Source organism: Echinops telfairi, unplaced genomic scaffold (genome assembly GCF_000313985.2).
Source record: "Echinops telfairi isolate 266 unplaced genomic scaffold, ASM31398v2 ScPeMD7_7423;HRSCAF=8461, whole genome shotgun sequence".
Taxonomy (NCBI): Eukaryota; Metazoa; Chordata; class Mammalia; order Afrosoricida; family Tenrecidae; genus Echinops; species Echinops telfairi.
In genome coordinates this window covers 677,580-698,187 of record NW_022111323.1, presented here as the reverse complement: position 1 = coordinate 698,187, position 20,608 = coordinate 677,580, and the positions used below count along the sequence as shown (strand labels likewise).

The 20,608-nt window shown below is 42.8% G+C and overlaps 1 protein-coding gene across 3 annotated transcripts in view; it reads left to right on the top strand.

Annotated features, from left to right (window-relative positions):
- The window catches only part of LAS1L (LAS1 like ribosome biogenesis factor), a 25,238-nt gene that overhangs the window by 1,077 nt on the left and 3,553 nt on the right, over nucleotides 1–20,608 (top strand). For 2 of the 3 annotated variants that reach the window (XM_045297820.1, XM_030887707.2), the window contains exons 2-12: nucleotides 388–513; nucleotides 1,443–1,512; nucleotides 2,289–2,370; nucleotides 6,169–6,444; nucleotides 6,732–6,778; nucleotides 7,847–7,956; nucleotides 9,834–9,919; nucleotides 10,268–10,318; nucleotides 10,528–10,734; nucleotides 11,103–11,250; nucleotides 17,176–17,624. In XM_045297820.1, the coding sequence (XP_045153755.1) occupies nucleotides 388–513; nucleotides 1,443–1,512; nucleotides 2,289–2,370; nucleotides 6,169–6,444; nucleotides 6,732–6,778; nucleotides 7,847–7,956; nucleotides 9,834–9,919; nucleotides 10,268–10,318; nucleotides 10,528–10,734; nucleotides 11,103–11,250; nucleotides 17,176–17,624 (1,652 nt within the window). The remainder of the gene's footprint in view (nucleotides 1–387; nucleotides 514–1,442; nucleotides 1,513–2,288; nucleotides 2,371–6,168; nucleotides 6,445–6,731; nucleotides 6,779–7,846; nucleotides 7,957–9,833; nucleotides 9,920–10,267; nucleotides 10,319–10,527; nucleotides 10,735–11,102; nucleotides 11,251–17,175; nucleotides 17,625–20,608) is intronic. The other variant, XM_045297821.1, reaches the window with a different exon arrangement.

The window sequence follows — 20,608 nt, the reverse complement described above, 5'->3', positions numbered from 1 at the left end:
GTATTGGTGTGTGCCTGTGTGTGTGTGTGTGTGTGTGTGTCGGGTGTGGGGCTGCCTTGCTTGCAAACCCATGTTTGAATGGGGTGTACCTGGTCATTTGGTAAAATTGAGGAGTTGGGAGCCGACTAACAAGGGAATAAAGGTTATCTCTATATAAAATTTTTTAACGTTTCTCGGTGAAAGAAACTCGTTAGGTGTCCTGTGCATACCCAGTTAGCCTTTCATGCCCTTGTAGGACATTACCCACTCTCCTCTCACTTTCTTGTTTTGTATCTGTTAATTGTGCTCTCAGAGCCAGTGGCACCAGCCTACAACAACCTAAGTTGTGAGGTGGAGGGTGGACCCGTGTAAGGGTTCTTATGATGCTGCTGGACTGTGGCCTTTTAGGTTAGGCAACGACCTTCCCCTGGCAGTGGCTTCTACTGCTGACCTCGTACGCTGTAAGCTCATGGATGTGACTGGTGGCTTGGGCGCTGATGAACTTAGTCTGCTCTATGGCATGGCATTGGTCAGGTAAGACCTGCATGGGGTGAGGGGTTGGCTTTGGGATTAGTGGGGGATAGCATGTGATAAAGCTTGGCCTTGGGTACTACCTCCAGTCATAAAAGCAAAAAACTCTGTCCCTATTAACATTCATTTCTGGTTTGTTTGTTTGTTTTTCCTTTTCCTGAGAACCTTATATCTTCCATATTTCTTTCACTCTCTTTGGAGTGTGGGGTGGAGAAGGTTCAGAATAGGCAATTTCTTTATGTCTCTCCCAGCTTTGACAGTCTGCCTTTTTCCTTCCCGTTTACCTTTTTTGATCCAGAGGAACTTTTCTGAATGGATCAGTGTCCTTGGCCTTGATTTAATGTTAACTTTTTAACCCTACTTCTGTCCACACCTAGCATCATCCTTTTCTTCCTCGTGAACACTGAAAAGTTGCTGAGTTTGGAAAATGGAAACATGAACTGGAGTTTCTGACTTACAAAGTGACTAAAGAAAGTTTCCAGCTGCTTCCTTCACATCAGCGAATAAGGCTAACACAGGATTTTCTAATGTGTCAAAGCCTTTGCCCTTCGCATCATGTTCTCTTTGTCTGCCTTGATGTCTACTCTTGGTCTTCAGCTGTGCTGCCTATATCATTTGATGCAGTCCTTTCTTTGTGTTAGCACTTATTTTATGTCTTTGATATATTATGTCATGAGTATTTATCCTAGACTTCTTCAGGGCCAGACCAGTGTCTTAATCATCTGTGTAAGTCCAGTACAGGGCAGACTCTCTAGTAAATGTTGGTTTGGATGGAAATGTTCCTGCTCTAACTGAAACCAAGCATCTGAAAGAACAGGATGGGCTGGGGAAAATGCAAGATGTCAGTAACCCAGTAAGGTATTAGGAAGCCCCACCAATTGAGTAAAACAGTTACTTGGGCTATGCCACCTTTATTTCTTCCCCAAACTCAGGTTTGTGAATCTTATCTCAGAGAGGAAGACAAAGTTTGTCAAGCTTCCCCTCAAGTTCCTGGCTCAGGAGGTGCGTATGATAAAGTGGCCTCGCTCAATTTTCTCTCCCCGGGAGGGCTCACTAAATGGGAACGTGGGGTAAAGTGGGCATACAGTCAGAGTAGCTTCTCTCATCTCATCATTGCAAGCCAAACTCTGCAAGAACCCAAGAACTTCAGCTTTTAGCTCAAAGGAAACAGAATTGCTCCATTGTTATGTCAGAATTTACTCAGTGGAGTTTGGAGTTTGAGTTCATGACTAGTATCTCAGCTTTCTTGGAGTGGCCCAGTGAAGGTAAAGACCTTGAAAACACCACTGGGTGGGAACAGGAAGTAAGTGACAGTCACAGCACTTGCCCTTAGACAGCTCACAGTCTGAGGGAGGACATAGCTAAGCTGCACATTGCCAGACAGTCCTGCCCTGACTGAGTATGTGAAGTGTGTAGAGGCCCAGAGGGCAAGCATGTTCTCAGTCTTCATATGTGATATTTAGGGACAGAACAAACAGGGCAGAGAGAAGCTAGAAGTGATTATTAGTTCTCATTCACAGAGTTCTTTTTGCTGGAAGAGGGTGAGTGGTTGTTGGGAAAGCAGGCGCCTTTCCTGATTCAAGGCCACCTGGAAAAAGCTGTAAGAAGAATTGGAACTGGATTCTAATCTTGGCTTTGTCTCACCAAGACTCTAAATTTCCCTTAAAACGTTAGTTTTTCTATATGTAAAACAGGAGGAGATTAAGCGAATTTATTTCTGTAGTCTCTTCCAGATTTACTATTTCTAATTTCTGTGCCTATACTTCCCCTGAAATCAGGTGAACATTCCGGATTGGATTGTTGAACTTCGTCATGAGTTGACCCACAAGAAAATGCCCCATATAAATGACTGCCGCAGAGGTGAGTCCTCAGGGTAGGGGTACACATCTAACATAGTTAAGCCCAAGAGTCTAGGCTGAGTAGCAGTGGGACTAAAAGGATAGGGAGGAAGGTCTCCAACTGAGGCCAGAACTAGGGGGAGGCAAGTGAAATGCTTGTCTTGGGTGTGAAATTTAAGTAATCAAGATAAATGTATGTTTTTAAAAATCAAATTTAATGCAGGAAATAGAAAAAGTCTAAATAAATAAAGATTAATGATACTGATTTCTCCTTTTCCCTCAGGCTCCCATATGGCTTGGTTATGCTCTATTCTGTTCTACTGTTGAGAGCTTGATTATTGAGATTTTGGGGACCCACTCAAATTTTACACCTGATACACTTTACCCCATTAGCTTGACTTACCTCACTCTAGTGACGGCCTTGCCTCGGGTAAACCAACAAAAATTACTATACAGAGCATTCAGGGTATAACAAATTATTGTGAACACATGACATTCTTAATGTAATCATTTTCTAAAGATAAAAAAATTGTGAATTAGCTAACTTTACCCTATAACAAAACTAACGGATGCTCAATGATAAATCACCCTAAGTACTCTGCCCTAATACCTAGTAGACAAACAGGTATTATGAGTAGACTTCTTTGAACTAAAAGCCTTTAGGAAGATGTTATTCTGTTTCACTAAACATGGATATGCATGTCGGACCCTTGCTACCAGCTCTTCCAGGTATTTAAAAGAAGTTGGAAACTTGGCTTTCTTTAAAATAGCTTGAATTTTAAATGCTGGTATCTATGTATTTCAAATGTGTTTTTTTTTCAAATACCAGGAAGCTAAACCCGAGGGCCAGAAAAAGGACATCTAGGAGCCCTAAGCACATCTAGGAGCCCTGGTGGTATAGTTGTTACACATTGGATTACTAATTACAAGGTCAGCAGTTTGAAACTACCAGTCACTCTTCAGGAGACAGATGAGGCTTTCTACACTCATAGTGAGTTACAGTTTTGGAAACAGCAGGGCAGCTCTGCTTTGTCCCATAGGGTCACTATGAATTGAAATCTACTCGATGACAGTGAGTCTGAGTCTAGAGGGACCTGACTGGCCAACAGCCTTCTAGTTTACAATTCCTGCATTTGAGAGATTCTTTTCTCCAGTTCATGTTGTAATTCTGGAGTTAGGATTTCAAATATCGTACTTCCAGAAGAGAAGGTTTAAAGGCAGGTATTTTGAGAACCCCTTGCCTAGTTTTATCTCGTCAGGACATGGAACAGATGAAACAAGGGTAGGCTGATTAAAGTAATGAAATCTTTACTGAGCATTTGCTTTGCATGTATTTACAGGTTTAGATTTCACAATAACTCTTGAAGAAGGAGGCTCAGATTAGGTAACTTTCCTCATGTTGCACAGTTAGTAAATGTTGGAGACAAATTGTTAACCCAGGTAGTCTGACTGGGTTAGACCTGCTCTCCCTCCCTCCACTTTTCTGTGACTTTTTAATTGCACAAAGTGAGAAAGTAGAAGAATTGATGGTTGGATCTCCTGGGTTGGGGGACAAAAAGTATAACAAGAAAAGTGAATGTTGCTTCATTCAGGTAGCAAACAAAGCCTGCGCCTCAGTACTAGATGCTAGGGATTCAGATGTACAAGCCATTATCTCTGGTCTTAAAAACTTCACAGAACTATAAGAAGGGGAAATAGGAATTGTCAGGTGTGTTGGGATATGCTCTCAGTGCCTTTGTAGTATTAAAAGTCAGGAGGCCTCACAGAAAAACTAGTACTTGTGTTGAGTGTGACAAAGTAGTAATTGATTAGTTCCTTGAGTGGGACAAGAAGGGGATTCCCAGGCAGAGGAACTAGGAGGTGCGAAAGTGTGAGTGGAAGCTGGGGAAGGAATGGCAAATTTTCAGGACTTGCACCTCAGGGATGTAGGAGGCAATAGCTAAGGATAAAGGTGGAGCTTTAGTCTGAGGTCAGATGGGCATAGGTACATGGGTCGCATGTTCATGAAGTAGTGGTTAAGTCCTAAATAAGTTAGTATTTCCCTAAAGTCAGTGAAGGGTAATTGGAAAGTGAGGATTTCCTAGAATCCATTGAGAAAACAGTTTCTATCTCATCTGCTTTGCAGAACATGTCCCCAAATCAGAACTGTCTGAATTAACCACAGTTTTGGGGGGTTTTAAACAATTTTTCCTACCCAAATCACAGATTGACTTTGTATTTCATTTCAAAATGCAGTTGTTAGGATGTATAGTGTACTGAGAAGTTTGGAAGAGCTCTACCAGGGAGTACACAGTGATCTCAGTCGAAAGTTCTAGGCTAGAGTTGCCAACATATTCAGAGCACAGATGAAGTGCATCTGATATGTGTATGTATAGAGTGGGAAAGCAAAACATTGAGTACAGGGCCTAGCAAATGCCCCCTGGGGGTTTAAAGGGCAGTCAGAAGAGTAAGAAGACGGGCAGGTAGGTATCTTTGGGTTTAAGGGAGAGGAGTTTGAGAGATGTGAGTCATCAGCAGTGTCATAATCATACAGAGATGGCAAAAACAATGGACTGAGGGCACTCATTAATTTAGGTAATTGAAAAGTTATTAACAAGGCTTTGTTGTAAATCTTATTGGTGTAACTAACTGAGGTCCCTGGGTGGCACAAAGGAGTGTATCAAGATTGGCAACTCAAAACCCCCAGCTGTTCTATGGGAGGAAGCTAAGGTCTGCTCCTGTAAAGATTTGCAGTCTTAAAAACTCTATATAGGCTCATTGTGAGTCAATTGACTTGGGTAACAAAAGGAATGGTAACAGAAGGTTACCTAAAGGTTTGAACCCACCAGCCACACCATGGGAGAAAGATTAGGGAATCTGCTTCTGTAAACACTTACAGCCTCAAAAACTCTATGGAATAGTTCTACTCTCCTATAAGGTTGCTATGAGTTAAAATCAACTCAGTGCCAGTGGGTTTGGTTTATTCTTGGGGGGAGTGACATCATGGTTTGTACTAGGCTAACCTAAAGGATGGCAGGCACCCAGCAGCACCGAGGAAGAAAGAATTGGTGATACACTTCCATGAAGATAAAAGCCAAGAACATTTTATGGAACAATTGTAGTTTGTTGAACATGAGTTTGCCCTGAGTCAGAATTGACTGGACGGCAATGAGCTTGTAATTGGTAGCTCTAATTAGGTTATCTATCTATTTACTATGCTGGGTTTTTTTTTCCTCCATAACACTTTTCACTACCTCATATTTGTTCTTTGTCTTTTTCTTCTACTAGAATATAAGCTTCATGAAGACAGGGACTTTGCTTTGGTTGATGTTGTATTTCCAATAATGCCTGAAACTTATATCCTTGATAAAGGTTTGTAGACTAAATAAAGAGCTGCTGGATTAGATACTCCATGGCTTCTTGTTTAAGAAAATCACACATGTGTAAGGTTTTCAAGCTGCTTCAGACCCAAGGATCCATACTAATCAAGGATCATTAATTTAGCCTAGCCGCTTCATGGTGGGAAAACAGAAATAGAAAAGGGCTGTGTAACTATCTAGTGGGTCTGGTTCCCAGTTCTCCCACTGCCAACTCCTTACCACTTTTGCATCCCATCTCCAACTAGTTCTTTATAGGAAGGTGTTGGTGAGCAAGAGGAGAAAGCAAAGAACAGACTTTTCTCCAATATTTGAGATTTCAGCCTGCTTATTGCTGAGCCTTTTCCTTAGGGCTGTCCCATAATGCTCACAATATGAGGATGGTGGCCAAGAGAGCTGTGGGACTGCTAGAAGCTGCTTGCCTTTGGCTGGTACTATGGCACTACCTTCCTTCCATCCTTCAGGCTGCTACTTTGTCCTGAATTGGCTTCAGAAGACCTACTGGTGCCGCCAATTGGAGAACAGCCTGAGAGAGTCATGGGAGTTGGAGGAGGACAAGGAAGAGACAGATGAAGAGGACGAAGAGGAAAATAAGGACATTGCTGATGATGACATCACAGAACAGAGATCAGAGCCTAAGGAAAATGTAAAAAGTGCAGAGTTGGATGCCAGGGTTGATGGAGACAGTCAAGAAGGCAGTTCACATTGTGAAAAGACTCTGAGGCATAAAGAGCTATATGGTAGGTGTCCTTAAATGGCAGAGAAGGGCCTATGAACCTGGAATGCTCAGGCTTAGGGTTAGCATTGGTTATTTCTTTGGCTCAGCATTTCCTCTGGAGTTGCGGTGAGTCTTGGCTTAAAAAAAATTATTGTCATAAACCATCTTCCTTGAGCCCTGTGAAGTAGGAGGGGGCAGGAATTCTAGTTCCCAATTTATAATTCAAGAAATGTGTGGTATCAGGATTTCAGAATCCCATCAGAGTCAGAGTTGAACTGGCTGCCCTATCCATTTACCATTCTGTTTTAGAAAAAGCCCGGGAACTGCTGGTGTCTTACGAAGAGGAACAGTTTAAGGTAAGTGGGTACCCTTCCTCTTGTGTGCTCTCCATTTCTTCCCTCATGGGAGTTCTCTTGGAGAGAAGTCCTGAGAAGGAATTAGAATGAGAAGTGACAAAACTTGAAGGAACTGCTGAGATAGAGGATGGGGAAAACTAGGAAAGAGACAAGAGAAGCAAAGTCCAATTGGCTGATCCTTTACACCCATGGAAAAGAACAGATGAATTTTGAGTAGTTTGCCTCACTGAGTAATGGAGTATTTCCCCAGGCATAAGTGGTTACACAGTCTTGCCATGCTGCAGATGATCAGTGGAGGCCATAAAGTTTTCCTAGATCTAGTTAGCTTGAGCGGAGCTACAATATACATTAAGAGAGAGGTGGCAAAAAATGATGGAGAGGCAGGGGAAAGAACATTTTTCAAAAAGTAGTTTAGAAACTGTCTATTTTAACCTTTTCTTTTACAGATGGGTGAGTTGATTAGCCAAAGGTCACATAGGCAACAAGTGATAGAACCAAGATGAGAACCTGAGTCTCGATATCTTTTCTACCATGCCCCACTACTTCACTCCTCCCTGTACCCTTTAGCCTATCTTCAACCAAATGTTCTTATTGGATCTCTCAGTATTGAGGTAACTTGTAATTGAGAGTCACAAGGAGTCTGGGAGTAAGGGAAAGCCTGGCATTAGAAGTTCAGGTTATTTGAATAGGTAGTTCTGAGACAACTCTTTCATGTCCTTCCCTATCCCCTGAAGAGATGTGCCATGCCAGAAGGTCCTATAGCAGCGGTTCTCAACTTGTGCGTCATGACCCCTTTGGAGGTCAAATGACCCTTTCACAGGAGTTGCCTAATACATCGTGCATATCAGATATTTATATTACAATTCATAACAGGAAAATTACAGTTAATGAAGTAGCAATGAAGATAATTTTATGCTCGGGGATCAACCACAACATGAGGCACTGTAGTAAAGGGTCACGGCATTACGAAGGTTGAGAACCACTGTCCTATGGGAAAAGATCCTAGAGGAGTGGGGTTGAGCTGCCTGGTTAAACCAGCCTTCTGATGGGATCTTTCTTGGCTGGCAGGTGCTGGAGGAATTTAGGTATTTACCTCAGGCCATTAAAGTGTGGAATAACCTGTCCCCACGTGTAGAATGTATCCTGTCAGAGCTCAAGAGCATAACACGGGAAAACAGGTGTGTACCTAATTAATCAGAGGCTGCCTACTCTTCAAGAGGGTAGCAGCCTCATTGAAATCAATTTCTTACCCCAGTTTGCCATACTTTGTTATAGGAACTCCCTGTGGTCATCCTGATTTCTCACAGTGTGACCTTGTGTTCTGTATTACCCTTTATTGGCTCTGCCAGCTATCAGATGAGAATGGTCTATTCTGAGTCACTTAATTGGCCAGAGGCAGAAATGTCCACTATTTGTCTGTATCCTGGCCAGTCTCATTTCTGTCTGTCAGGTGGTACATGGAGCTCCTGGCAGGTAGAAAAAGTCCGTAATCCTTTCTAGCTCTTTGCCTAACCATTGTCCATGTTTGAAGGGAAAGATAAATGGTAGGCATTATTGGCATTTTCCTTTGGACTGTTACTGGAGTGTGTAAGCCTCTGGATTATTAGTGTTGTGAATACAGAGGAAGCACCAACCCCTAGCCTGGCTACTCAAATGATTTAAGTTCTTCATTATAGGCATGAGCCTTCTACTTTCTAAAAGAAATAGCACTCAGTTAAATATAGAGCAGACAAATAGTACAGCCATCTATTTTTCTCTCCTCTGTAGTTTTTGGGACTTTCTGCCTAAATTCAGCTGAAAAGGACTTTTGGGAACCTTCTACTAAGAATCTGGAGGCAATGTTAGACCTTTATAGCTTGGGAGGGGCTGGAAAGAATCTGGGGTGAAGCAGAGTGTAGATAGATGGATTAGGTGGCAGAGTAGGCCTGGGTAGGAAACTAATGGAATTGGAATTGTCCCGTGGAGTCTTTGTTCCTCATTGCCATTGAGTCAACTTCGATTTATAGCATAGAGTAGACCTGCCCCTATGGGTTTCTACAGCTATAAATATTTATAGAATCAGAAAGGCTCATCTTTCTCCTACAGAGCAGCGTATGAGTTTGAACTGCTAACCCTTTGGTTAGCAGCTCAACTTGTAACCCCCTACACCACCAGGGTACTATTATTTCCAAAGGTGTTTTATCAGTGTCTGCCCAACTTAGGTTTCTTGACTTCCCTATGTGCAAGGGAATGAAGGACAGCCTCCTTAGTAGCTGAAAAATCTTATATCCCTATACAGTAGTGTTTGCCTGGTAGTATTGAGCAGGGAGCCGATTGGCTGGTTTAAATACTTTCTTGGCTACTGGCCAGAGAAGATATGCAAGGATGGGAGGACAGCTATTTCCCATTCAGGCCTAGATAGTTTAGATAGAGAATGGGATCTGAGTATGCTGACCCTTCTCCAGACATTGGGATGCTTTGGAGACTATTCTTTCCTCTTTATAACTAGTTGGCTGGGGAACCCTCTTTGGGGAATCATTAGCTCTGGAAGAGACAGTTTGCTGTTACTTGTTTTGACTTAAGCTAAATGAAGATGAGACATACCCTTATAACCAACTCCTTTAACCTCTTTAACAAAGGCATATAGATTATATTTGGTTCAACAATTGAACTTTCAAAACTGGTAGCTGAAAGAGGGAAGCCAAGAATAAGGGGGATGGTTGGGCAATAGAGAATTGTTAAGAGAAACAGTAAGACTGATCAGGAACTAAATGCACAAGCCCTTGACCCTCTTACAAAACAAAGGCACTTTCTATCATTTGGTCTGGGTCTGTGTTTATGTCTTGACTGCTGCCCTCATTATGGCCTTTAGATTAGGATTTGCTTAGTGTGCATTCATTTAAACCCCACTGATTCCAGTTCAGCCCTTCCCTAGGACAACAAGGTCTTTCATATCTCTCTCTCCCAATAAACTGCTTTGGTCACCTCACAGACATTTCCTTGGGTGTGGGTGAGGGAGTATGCAAGGGTCTCTTGTCCATTTCAGTTTGCTAAACTGGGTGTTCTCTTGCTCCAGTGAGGCTGTGCTGGATGCCTTTCTGGATGATGGCTTCCTCGTCCCTACATTTGAGCAGTTGGCAGCCTTGCAGATAGACTATGAAGGTAGGGTGCATGGGGGCTCAGTGCAGCCATAAAGTACTGTATTTCCTGGGTGGGACCATCTCGGGTGGGCTGGGAGACAAGGGCTAGTCCCTGCCATTCTGGCCTTAGGAATCCCTTCAGCCTTCCTGGCTGAACAGCACAAGTCGCTGATAATGCATTTGTGGTTGTGTGGCTATCCTTTGGTAACCTGGAATGGGGTGGAGTGTGGATGGGTGGGTGGGTGGGTAGGAGAAGTCTTAATACCATTATTATGCTGTATTAGTTGTGATTTAGCCACTAGCAAGAGCGATAGTATAGCAGACCAAGAAGGGACTTGTGAGGTCATCTAGTCCCATCCTCATGTTGCAGATGGGCAGACTGAGGTCCAGAGAGGGGATGGTACTGATCCAAAGTCACACAGTGAGTTATTGACAAAGTTGAAGCTAGCACCAGGTCAGTTGTTGGGTGCCAGATACTAACTAGTTTCTCTCTCCCCTGCTGTTCTGCTTTCCTCCTCCTTATTCTGCGGTCGCAACTCTATTGGTTATGCTGGGGCTTGTTCTCTCTTGCGCTCCTTCCCCTGGCCCCCAACTCCCCTTTCCCTGTCAATGGTGCCCCTTACAAACCAGAAAACATGGACTTGGATGACATCCTGGTGCCAAAGCCGTTCTCTCAATTCTGGCAGCCCCTGCTTAGGGGCCTGCACTCCCAGACCTTCACACAGGCCTTGCTGGAAAGGATGCTGTCCGAGCTGCCAGCCTTGGGAGACAGCGGAATCCGCCCAACCTACATCCTCAACTGGATCATAGAACTGATTGTGGCCAACACCAAGACTGGTGAGGAAAGCTGGCCCTAGCCCAGGTCCTAGGGCAGCCCAGGGAAGTACATCTGCCTTTGCCCTCAGATCTTGGCTCTAGAGAAGCACCAGGCAGATACTTCCTTTATTAGAAGTTTAGGTTTCTTTGAGAGTTCCTATGACAGTAATAGGACAATCTCCTTCCACCTTTTTCTTCTCTGAGCCAACTACACTTAGCTGGCACAAAGGGCCCTGAATGCTCTGAGCAAATGGGAGGTGTAGGGTTGGGAATCTGGAAGGTAGAGGGGAACAGCCAAATTTTTTGTGGTAAAAGGTTGGTGGTGGCGGGTAGGGGGCGGGGGGGGCGCTTACTGGTTTCTTTTCCTCAAGCCCTCTCTCCTCTTATAGGACGGAATGCTCGCCGCTTTTCTGCAAGCCATTGGGAAGTGAGAAAGACCTGGAGATTGTTCAGCTGCTCTGCTTCCCTTGACTGGCCCCGGGTGGTTGAATCCTGCTTAGGCTCACCTTGCTGGGCCAGCCCCCAACTCCTTCAGCTGTAAGTCTCATAAATCCCATCTGTTAAGAGGATACAGGGTCTTCAGCAAGTCTCAGGGTCACAGAGCCCAAGAATGGTTGAGCTGGAAAGGTTCATTCAAGAAAATGTAGCTCACTAAGTGAGGCATCAGTTAAGCCCACATGGAAGAAGCATACTAGGCTGTGTGGTCCAGGGATTGTAAATAATATAATCCAAATCTAAAGGAGGGAATGGTATCAGAGCTTAAATTGTGAACGTCTGGTTTGCAGAAGGCTACTGATGACAGTGGAAGCCCAAAACCCATTTGCAGAGTCCACACATGGATGAAACCTTTGGTGAATCTCCTCTGATCATAATTGAGGGATGTGAATAGCCCATTTTTCAGACGGAGAGCATTGCAAAGTCGGTTATGGCAGACATGAGTCAAAATGTAATATCTTACCATTTGATCTCCTCTTTAACATATTTTAAAACTGTTTCAATTTTTTTTTAAAAGTGAAGAGGAAATACACGTGAATTAAGCCCCTGGGGAATCCCTTGTGACCATGGACCAGGGATGTGAATAGCCATGCTCTCGTGCAGAATGGATTGGAAAGTGGATTGTTGCTTATGCAGTGAGGTTAAAATTTAGCACTTTATCATTTGATCTCCCCTCTGATCCATTTAAATTTGTTCTTGTTTTTAATATTTTCTGCTTTCTTTCTATTGAGGGTTTTTATCTGTTTTACTTTGTTATTCTTGTTAGTTTTTCTATATATGTAATCCAGGATAGGTAAGTCTAAAAATCGTAAATGGATTAATGGTTCCTTGGGGATATGGGAATTTGGGAGAAAATGCGGAGCTAATAATAATGAGTACAAGAATGAAGAAAATGTTCTAAGACTGATGATAGTAATAAATATACAACTCGTCTTGATGTTGAACTATTGAATTATATGCTGTGTGAATTATATGCCAGTAAAATGGTTTAAAAATAATAACATCAAACCCCAGCTTCTTCCTATCAACAGATGGGAAAGCTAAGCCCCAGAGAGTTGACCAGGGCATCCTGCTTAAGATCACAAAGCTAAGGTCTTGCTGAATTATTGAGTCTGGCATGAGAATGATGAGACTGGCCCCACCCCCTACCCCTCCCCACACACGAGTGCTTAGAACAGTGACTTGCACAGAATAAGTGCTCAATAATCTTAGCTGCTGTTCATTATTAAGCCCAGGTCTTCTTACTCTTAAGTCCTGTGCTGTCTCCTTCATTATCTTTCCAAGTCTTCAGTGGCTTCCTGTTGCTTTTCTGATGAAATCTGGATTTTTTTTACCAATAAAGATTCAAAGATCTTTATGATCCTTCCCCAACTTACCATGGGTAACCATACCTCCTGTGATTCCCTTTAGCCACTCCACCCTGAGTTTATCATCAAACTGAATATTGTGCTGTTTCCTGTACATACTTGTGTTGTTGTTCTTTTCTTTTTCCTTTTTGGACCCCGAGCCTCTTCCCTCATACTTATAGAAGCCTTTAGCTCCTGCTTCTCTCCCTGCTTTCTGAAACAGTTTATGTTTCACTTGGATGATCTATCCTACACTATACCAGTGACCTTCATTCTCCATTGAACTTGACAACTTTTTTCCCATCACCCAAAGCTGTTCCACTTCTGAAAGGTAACATCCCACTTAGGAACTACTGTCTCTTGTCTTTCAAGTTCTTACCCTTACATTCTATAACATCTGCTCTTTGCTTGTATTTAGACTTTATCCCTCCAATTACTGCCTCTCTTGACCTTGCTTTCCTTCAGTCCTATGTCTTGTTGATCACATCTACATCTCATCATCAGTATCCTCAACTCTGTCTATCCTTCTGTATCCGTTGGAATTGATCTTCCCCGTTCTGCTTCCTTTAATCTGCATTGTTGAACTCTGCTGGAGAAAACCACATAATTATTTGCACTTCTCCTGTAGAGGTATATTTTAACATCTCAGAAAAGTGCTCAGTTTTCCTTTTCTGAATTTTTACTTGTTTTCCAATCACTTTCCCCATTTCCTGACTATTCTGAATCCGTATCACTCCCTTCCCCCTTTCCACCTTCACCCTAGCTACCTAAAGCACATGGAGGCATTCAGCAAGGCTCTCTCAACCTGAGGTCCAGTCCTTATGAACTGATTGACAGCTGTACTTAATCTTTTTTCCAGTCTCAGGATGAAGTGGCCTTGTCTCAATGCCTGCTTTTCCATTTGTGTTCTTTAGCCCTCTCTACCCAGCATTATTGGGCCTCACCCCAGTCTCTCTCTCGCTGTATTGGCTCTTGTTCTTCAACCTGAATGTGCCTGAGTTTTTCTCATCTTAAAACAAATAAAACCAGAAGTACAATCTTCTTTGATTCTGTATCCCTCTATAGCTATCAGCTTGTATCTTTTTCCTTCCATCTAAACACCTTCAAAGTATAGTCTACATTCAACCATCTCAATTTCCTCACTACCCTCTCAGTCCTCAACCTGCTGCAATTTAGAGTTCACCTCTTTACTCCAACTCTTACAGTGATCTTCCCCCTTTGACCCTTTTCTAGTTAGCTAGTGGTGACAACATCTACTCTGTCATGTTGACTCTTTCAAATATTTTCCAAAATAAAGATTTTGTGTTTCTACTCCCCTAGTGTCACCTTCTTATCAAACTAAGTGTTTTTAGGGAGAAAAGCTTTCCATTAACTTTTATGTCCCAGCATACCACACAGGTACAGGCATTAAAATAGTCCTCAGTAAATGTTATTGAACTGGACTAGATTCTGCTGTCTCTGTTAGCAGAGCTGTGCTTGGTGGGAGCTGACTCAGTTCCTGTTGAATGAATGAAGTGGGAGTCTGGGTGCCAGGGCCCTCTTGACCACCTTCTGTAATCAGCTCTGATGGCATTTGGGTTACAGTAAAGTTTATATAAGAGATTAAGGGTGAAGGGAGATGTCAGATATGACAACATAGTAATTATAAATTATCAAGGATCGTGAGGGAGGGGGGAGCGGGAAGGGAGGGAGAAAATGAGCTGATGCCAGGGGCTTAAGTGGAGAGCAAATGTTTTGAGAATGATGAGGCAATGAATGTACAAATGTGCCTTACACAATTGATGTATGTATAGATTGTGATAAGAGTTGTATGAGCCCCTAATAAAAAAATGATTTTTTTAAAAAAGGAGATTAAAAGGTGAACTGGTAGACAGATGGCTAGAGTAAAGCCTTCAGGATATAGTATTAAAGTAAATAGCCCAAACTCCAGTTTTGTGTGCTTTAGACTAGAAGTAATATGGATAGGTGGAAAACAGAACTAAAAAGGCCTTGAATAGTTTTTGTTTGTGTGTTTTAAGCATCATAGAGGAGGCTTTTGAGCAATTTAAGGAAAACGAAAGTCTTGAACCAGGAAAGACGAGGGACAAAAGTGGGCCTGTTATTAAAGAAGTACAGAAGTACAGAAAAGTCCTTAGGACAATCCAGTCCCTCTGCTCTCATTTAACACACAAACAAAGATACCTAGAGAAGAGACTTCACAAGGGTTACCCAATGAATAAAATAGCATACAAAAAGAAATTACTGCATTAAATGTCAGGCATGGTACTGTGTACAAGGGTTAAGGCAAAAAATATTGCTATTAGGGTCCCAGTTCATAACAGGCGCAGGTTTATTCCAAATAATGTCTGATCAGTGGATGGATGCAGACATGTTCTCAGTAATATGCTTATCTTAGTCTTGGTGTGCCTTCACAAAAACGTCCAATCAAAATAATGGATTCCAAGGGGATCTGCTGGGCCAGTTAAATTTGAGGCAGAGGAGTGAGCTTAGAAGATTATGGTGGGATTTGGTGGATTACAAAGGAGTATTCTTTATAGCTTTTCTCAAAGGACATAGGATAATCACAGGGGGTAATTATAAAGACGTTTTAAGAAAATGGAAAATTGTAGTAGAGTATCGCCAGGAATGTTGTGCCAAGGAATTTCTTGCCTTCATGACAATGTAACTCATTCGTCAAGGGCAGCAAAGTCTGTCCTATGAGATTTTGTTGTGAAAACTTAAAATCATCCATCCTTTAGCCCCTTCAGACTTACTTTTGTGCCAAAACTCTAAAGAACATGGAAAAGGAACACAACTTGAGTCCCTCAAGTATGCACAAACTGCTGTTTTGACATGATCTAAGTCAAAGATTGTGGAATTCTTCAGGGAAGTGTTAGACAGAAGTGTATAGACCTAGATGGAAGATGTATTGAGAAACAATAGCTCCATGTTTTAAAAGGGTTACTGTGATTTTGTAGCAATACTTTTTTATTTACCCCTTTTTTGTAAAAGTAATTTAATTGACCCAGCAGTGTTTGATAATGGAGTATAATACTCTAGTAGGACAGTGAGTTTGAGTGAAGTGACTTAGAATCTTGTTCTTTGATGGTGGGACAGAGATTTGGGCCCATGTCTTGTGAGTTCAAATCCACTTTCTATGGACTTGAACTTGTGACTTCAGGTCTAAGCAGTAACCTGGCAAACCCAAAAGAAGGAAACATTTTAAGATTCATGTCACTCCGGCACCCTAATGACTAGATTGAACATCTTGAGACTGTAACAAGCAGCAGTGATAAAATGTTTCGACAATATCAAGTGCCTAGGAATATTTAGTATGAATCATACCAGTGAGCCACTGTGGGAGGGAAGATCTTTTTTCCTCTGGGATTTCCTCTAATAGGTTGGAAGCTTTTAAGGAGTTTCCCTTAGCCAGCCAATATAAATTCAGCTTAAACCAGTGTTCTCTTGAAATGTGAAATTTCTGCAGAATGTCTTCCGATTGCATTCTTAGCTCCTTCTACCAGTGACTACATGTGTCTATATGTGGGGCACACAGCCCCCTTGAGCATATGGCCCCTTTATGAACCATGCTCAAAATTTATATACTTGGAAGGAACCTATCCATCTCTTCACTCTAGCCATGCATCCAGTAGTGACTAAATGACTGTTAGTTTCCTGGTTCTATGTGAAGCTCTGCAAAGAGTGCATGTCTCTACCTCCCCATGAGCTCTCCTCAGTGGTTGTGTATCTCATGGTGATTTTGTTATTGGCATGGTTCTTTGTGAGTAAGAAATCCTTGAATTCTCCTGTTCTTGTGCTGTTGCCTCCTCTTGTAGTACTCACACTCTAGTGTTCATCTGGCCTCTCTCCCACATCCTATCTTGTCAACTGCTGCTTTCATTTCTTTTTCTTTTCCTAAGTTCCGACTGGGCTGTGGCTGCTTCTAGAAACGGGATTACACGGTGGGATTCATACCAAAGAAGCCCAGCACACTTCCAGGTGTATCTTTTGTACTTTGGCTGTATTGCTCAGCCAGACTACAGGAAAGTGAAAAAGATCTTCCATTCTCATTTCCAACCACAGAAGTCTTTTGGCTAGTGTCTGTGTTTACTTTGCATTTCAGTGCAGCGTACAATACCAAAACCAAATTCACAGCCATGAGATCAATGCGACTCATACTGACCTTTGCAGGACAGGCTAGAACTGAACCCTATGAATTTCCAAGACGGTAACTCTTTACAGGAGTAGAAAGTCCTGTCTTGATTTCACAGAGCAATGTGTAACCACCATACACTGCCAGGGCTCCTGCAGAGTACAATAGCTATCTGTTTTTTGTTTTTTGTATGCACACTATGTATACACTGTGTATATGCCAGGCATTCTATGTTTGCTATCTATATGCTCCTCCTATCAACTTTGTTTGTTAGATAACACTATTGTCCTCATTTTCATGGGACTGCAATTGAGGCATAGAGGTTGTTCAGGGTCCCTGGTTGTATTGTTTTTGCTCTATCTGTTCTACCACAATGCCTTTCAGACCCAGGTCTGGAAGCTCAGAGACCAAGTTCAAACCCTGGAGTATTTAGATGTGAAGTAGCTTTAGAATTTGAATCTTTCTTACTTTACCCCTCTCTTTGGTTAGCATCTTCAAAGCCATGGGATCAGTCCTGCCAGATGAGGACCAGGATAAGCTGTTGCGCATCTGTTCCATTTATACCCAGAATGGAGAAAACAGCCTGGTGCAGGAGGGCTCAGAATCCCCTACTATTGAGAAGTCTCCACATACATTTAACACCTTATATTGGAACCTCAACTCATCTGGCGCCAACTTTGGGTCTGAAGGAAAGGCCCAGGAGCAGGAAATCCTTAAGGAGGACAGGGAAGATGAGAAGGATGAGAAAGAGATCATGGATGATCAAGTAGAAGACGAAGATGACTGTGATAGCCAAGATGAGGAGCAAGATGAAGAAGAAGATTGGATGGAAGTGGACCCTTTCTCTACAGGGAAGGAGTCCCCCACTGTTGAGAATGCCAGGCTACTGGTCCAGAAAAGGGGAGCCTTGCAGGGCTCTGTGTGGCAAGTTAGCTCAGGTAAGAAACTCATATCCACTTCCTTCCAGCATTAGTCTTTTTCCTCTGGTTGTGAGGCTTTCTTCCACTTTAGGGAAGAAGTGGAAATTAGCAGGAGGTAGCCAACCTGAGCCAAATCTTCAGAGACAGCTTGCTTGGTGTATGGATGGCAGCTGCTCCTAAAAGCTAGGCACTATATTGGCTACCGTGTAGGGTATAAGTGTCAGAGGCCTAAGCACTATTGTGTTACCAGCTACTTCAGACCTTAATACTCTCTTCATTGACGCACATGCCCAACTGCCTAAAATGTGCTGCATCAGCTACCAGGGGCACATACATCTTATCTTCCAGTTTCTAGGCCTACCAAGTCATAAACATGCTTTGCAAGTTTGGAAAAGGCCATGCTATCTCATTCCCAGAAACCCTAGCTTGAATGAGATCTCACCAGAGTATCCATAGAGCACTCTAGATATTCGTGAGCTTAACAGTAAGAGGAGTGTTGGGCACATGGACTTCAAAGGTAAGTCACTATGTTAGCAAAGTATAACATCTGAGTAGGGTAGATTCTGTGTACATGGATCAGCAAGCGATGTGTGTATAGGGGAGCAGGGCATGGGATAGAAATGAGACAGGGAATGTGAAGAGGTTGCAACCAAACCCATCTTTAGAAGAGTTCTGTATATGGAGTTATGTATATATGTGGCAGGAGGGGGAGGGAACATTGAAGGTGGAGTGTGAGGATCAATGTTACTGTCTTATTGAGGCTGATTATAGGAGTAGGAAAAGGCAGTTGGATAATTGTAAATAGGAGAAGTTGTTTGTGATGAGCTACAGAGCTCTGCATATCCACATGGGAAATGGCATACACATCCCATGAGACCAGCAAGAACCCATCAGGATTTTAGCAGAGCCCCCACTGCAGGAGAACTAGATATATGCATATGCGCATGTGTGTTAAACACCAGGAGCCCCAAGGTAAAGGGGCTTAGAAATCTGCATAGCCCTAGTTGTGAGGCATATGCATGTGAAAAGTTTGGACAGGTAGAGGTGGTAAGACATGCCTGGGACATGTATACAAGTCAGTAGTTAGGTGCAAAGATAAGTGGAGTTATTTGAGTTCACGAGCAGGAGATCAGCTACAGCTTTCCTAATGGGACCCAGGCCTTGCGTTTCTGTATGCCTTCTACACAGATGGGAGGACAGAGCGTGTCCTGTGTGTGTTCAGGCGGTGTGCATGCATGCATACAGGTAGTGTGTTGGAGAGTGCTAAAACCCGAGGGAGATGCAGGTTATTGAGAGGGAAAAGTGAGTCATCAGGACTCATTGCAAGTAAACCCAAACTCTTGGGGAGTTCATCCTCAAGCGGAACGTTAATATGGGGTCTACACATGGTTGGAGCACGGATAATCTGAGAGTATTGAGAAATAAGAACCACAGGATGGCAGAGGCAGTGAGATACTAAGGGTAGCCTGTAAATCTGTCTGGATTAACATTCAGGCTGGCATGGACACAAGCACAGGGCCAGACAGGCAAGGGGATGGGCCCCTGTGGGTCTTGAGAGGCTGCAGTGGTGGAACCCTGTATCATAAGATAACAGAATGCATCAGCCAGTGCGGATATGAGACATGGTGGCAAGGGAGTGGGTTCGGTAGTCATTGAAGTGCTGGAGGTTGAGATTGTAAGAAGTGGTGAGACTTAGAGAGGTGGACCCAAGAGAAGTGAGTTTCAGAGTGTTGGATATGAATATGAGAGAAGCTAGAGTGTCCTTGGTACCAGAAGAAAAGAGTTTGCTTGTATATGTGTGTTGGGAGGGGGTGGGAGATGTTGGAGACAGGCAGTGGGCACATTTAAAGAAGAGGGTGTGGGCACTGGGCAATAAAACATAGGTGGGAGAAAAGTATGGGAGCTGAGGAGGTATGTATGTTAAGATTATGCACATGATTTTGGTTACAGGGACATCAAGACAAAGGGAATATTTTCTATGAAATGTGTGTACATGCACACATGGAGGCTAGGTGGTGAGAAAGGATTACGTAATGAGTTACAAATGACATTACTAACCACAAGATTAGTACTTGTTCTGTAAGAGAAACATGAAGCTGTCTTCTCCCATAAATATTTAAAGTCTTTGAAATCCCAGGGTGTTTGGGTTCTACTATATCTATCTACTATGTCCTATACCATGAGGCTGTCTACTCCCCAAAATGCTTGGGTTCTATTCGATCATATACTAAAACCAAACTCACTACCATCAAATCTATCAGCTCATAGTGACCCAAAAGGACAGGGTAGAACTGCCCTTGTGAGTTTCTCAGACTTTTTACAAGTGTAGAAAACCCCATCTTTCTCCCTCAAAGCAGCTGGTGGTTTCAAACTGCTGACCTTGTGGACCATAACCCAGTGCGTCACCACTATGCCACTCACTGGCAGTGGATTTTTGGGTTTATTAGCAGGAACCTTGGGGCATTAAATCAGAGAAACCAGAAGTGAGAGGAAAAGCATGAGAATTAGGAGTGATGTGACTCACTTTTGAGGTGAAGCAAGTTAGACTAAAGCTGGAGGGTGGAAATCATAGTTGGTGATAGGAAAGTAGGGGAACATTGTGAGTCTGTTCCTATTAAGGATGTCCAGATGGTCTTTTGAGTGCCCTCATTTAGATTAGGGAGTAGAAACAAGGTAGAGACATACAGAAGACATGAAAAAATATTATGTGTGCATTAGCATGTATGTATGTATGTATAGACATTGGAGTCAGGTAGATTCTTACATGATGACAGCCTGCTCTGAGAAAAGGGTCAAAAGAGCAATACAGAATAGAGCTGGGTCTGGGTGGTATAGGATGGGGTATGATAAGGGGAGCAAGAAGGGAAAAGAGAGAAAGAAGTGATTCAACACAGAAGGAAAGGTAGAGCCTTTTCACTTTACAAGGGTACTTCAACAAGTTCATGAAAAAATTCCATTATCTTTCAATTCCGTGTATCTATGAACTTTTTTAAGTGTCCCCC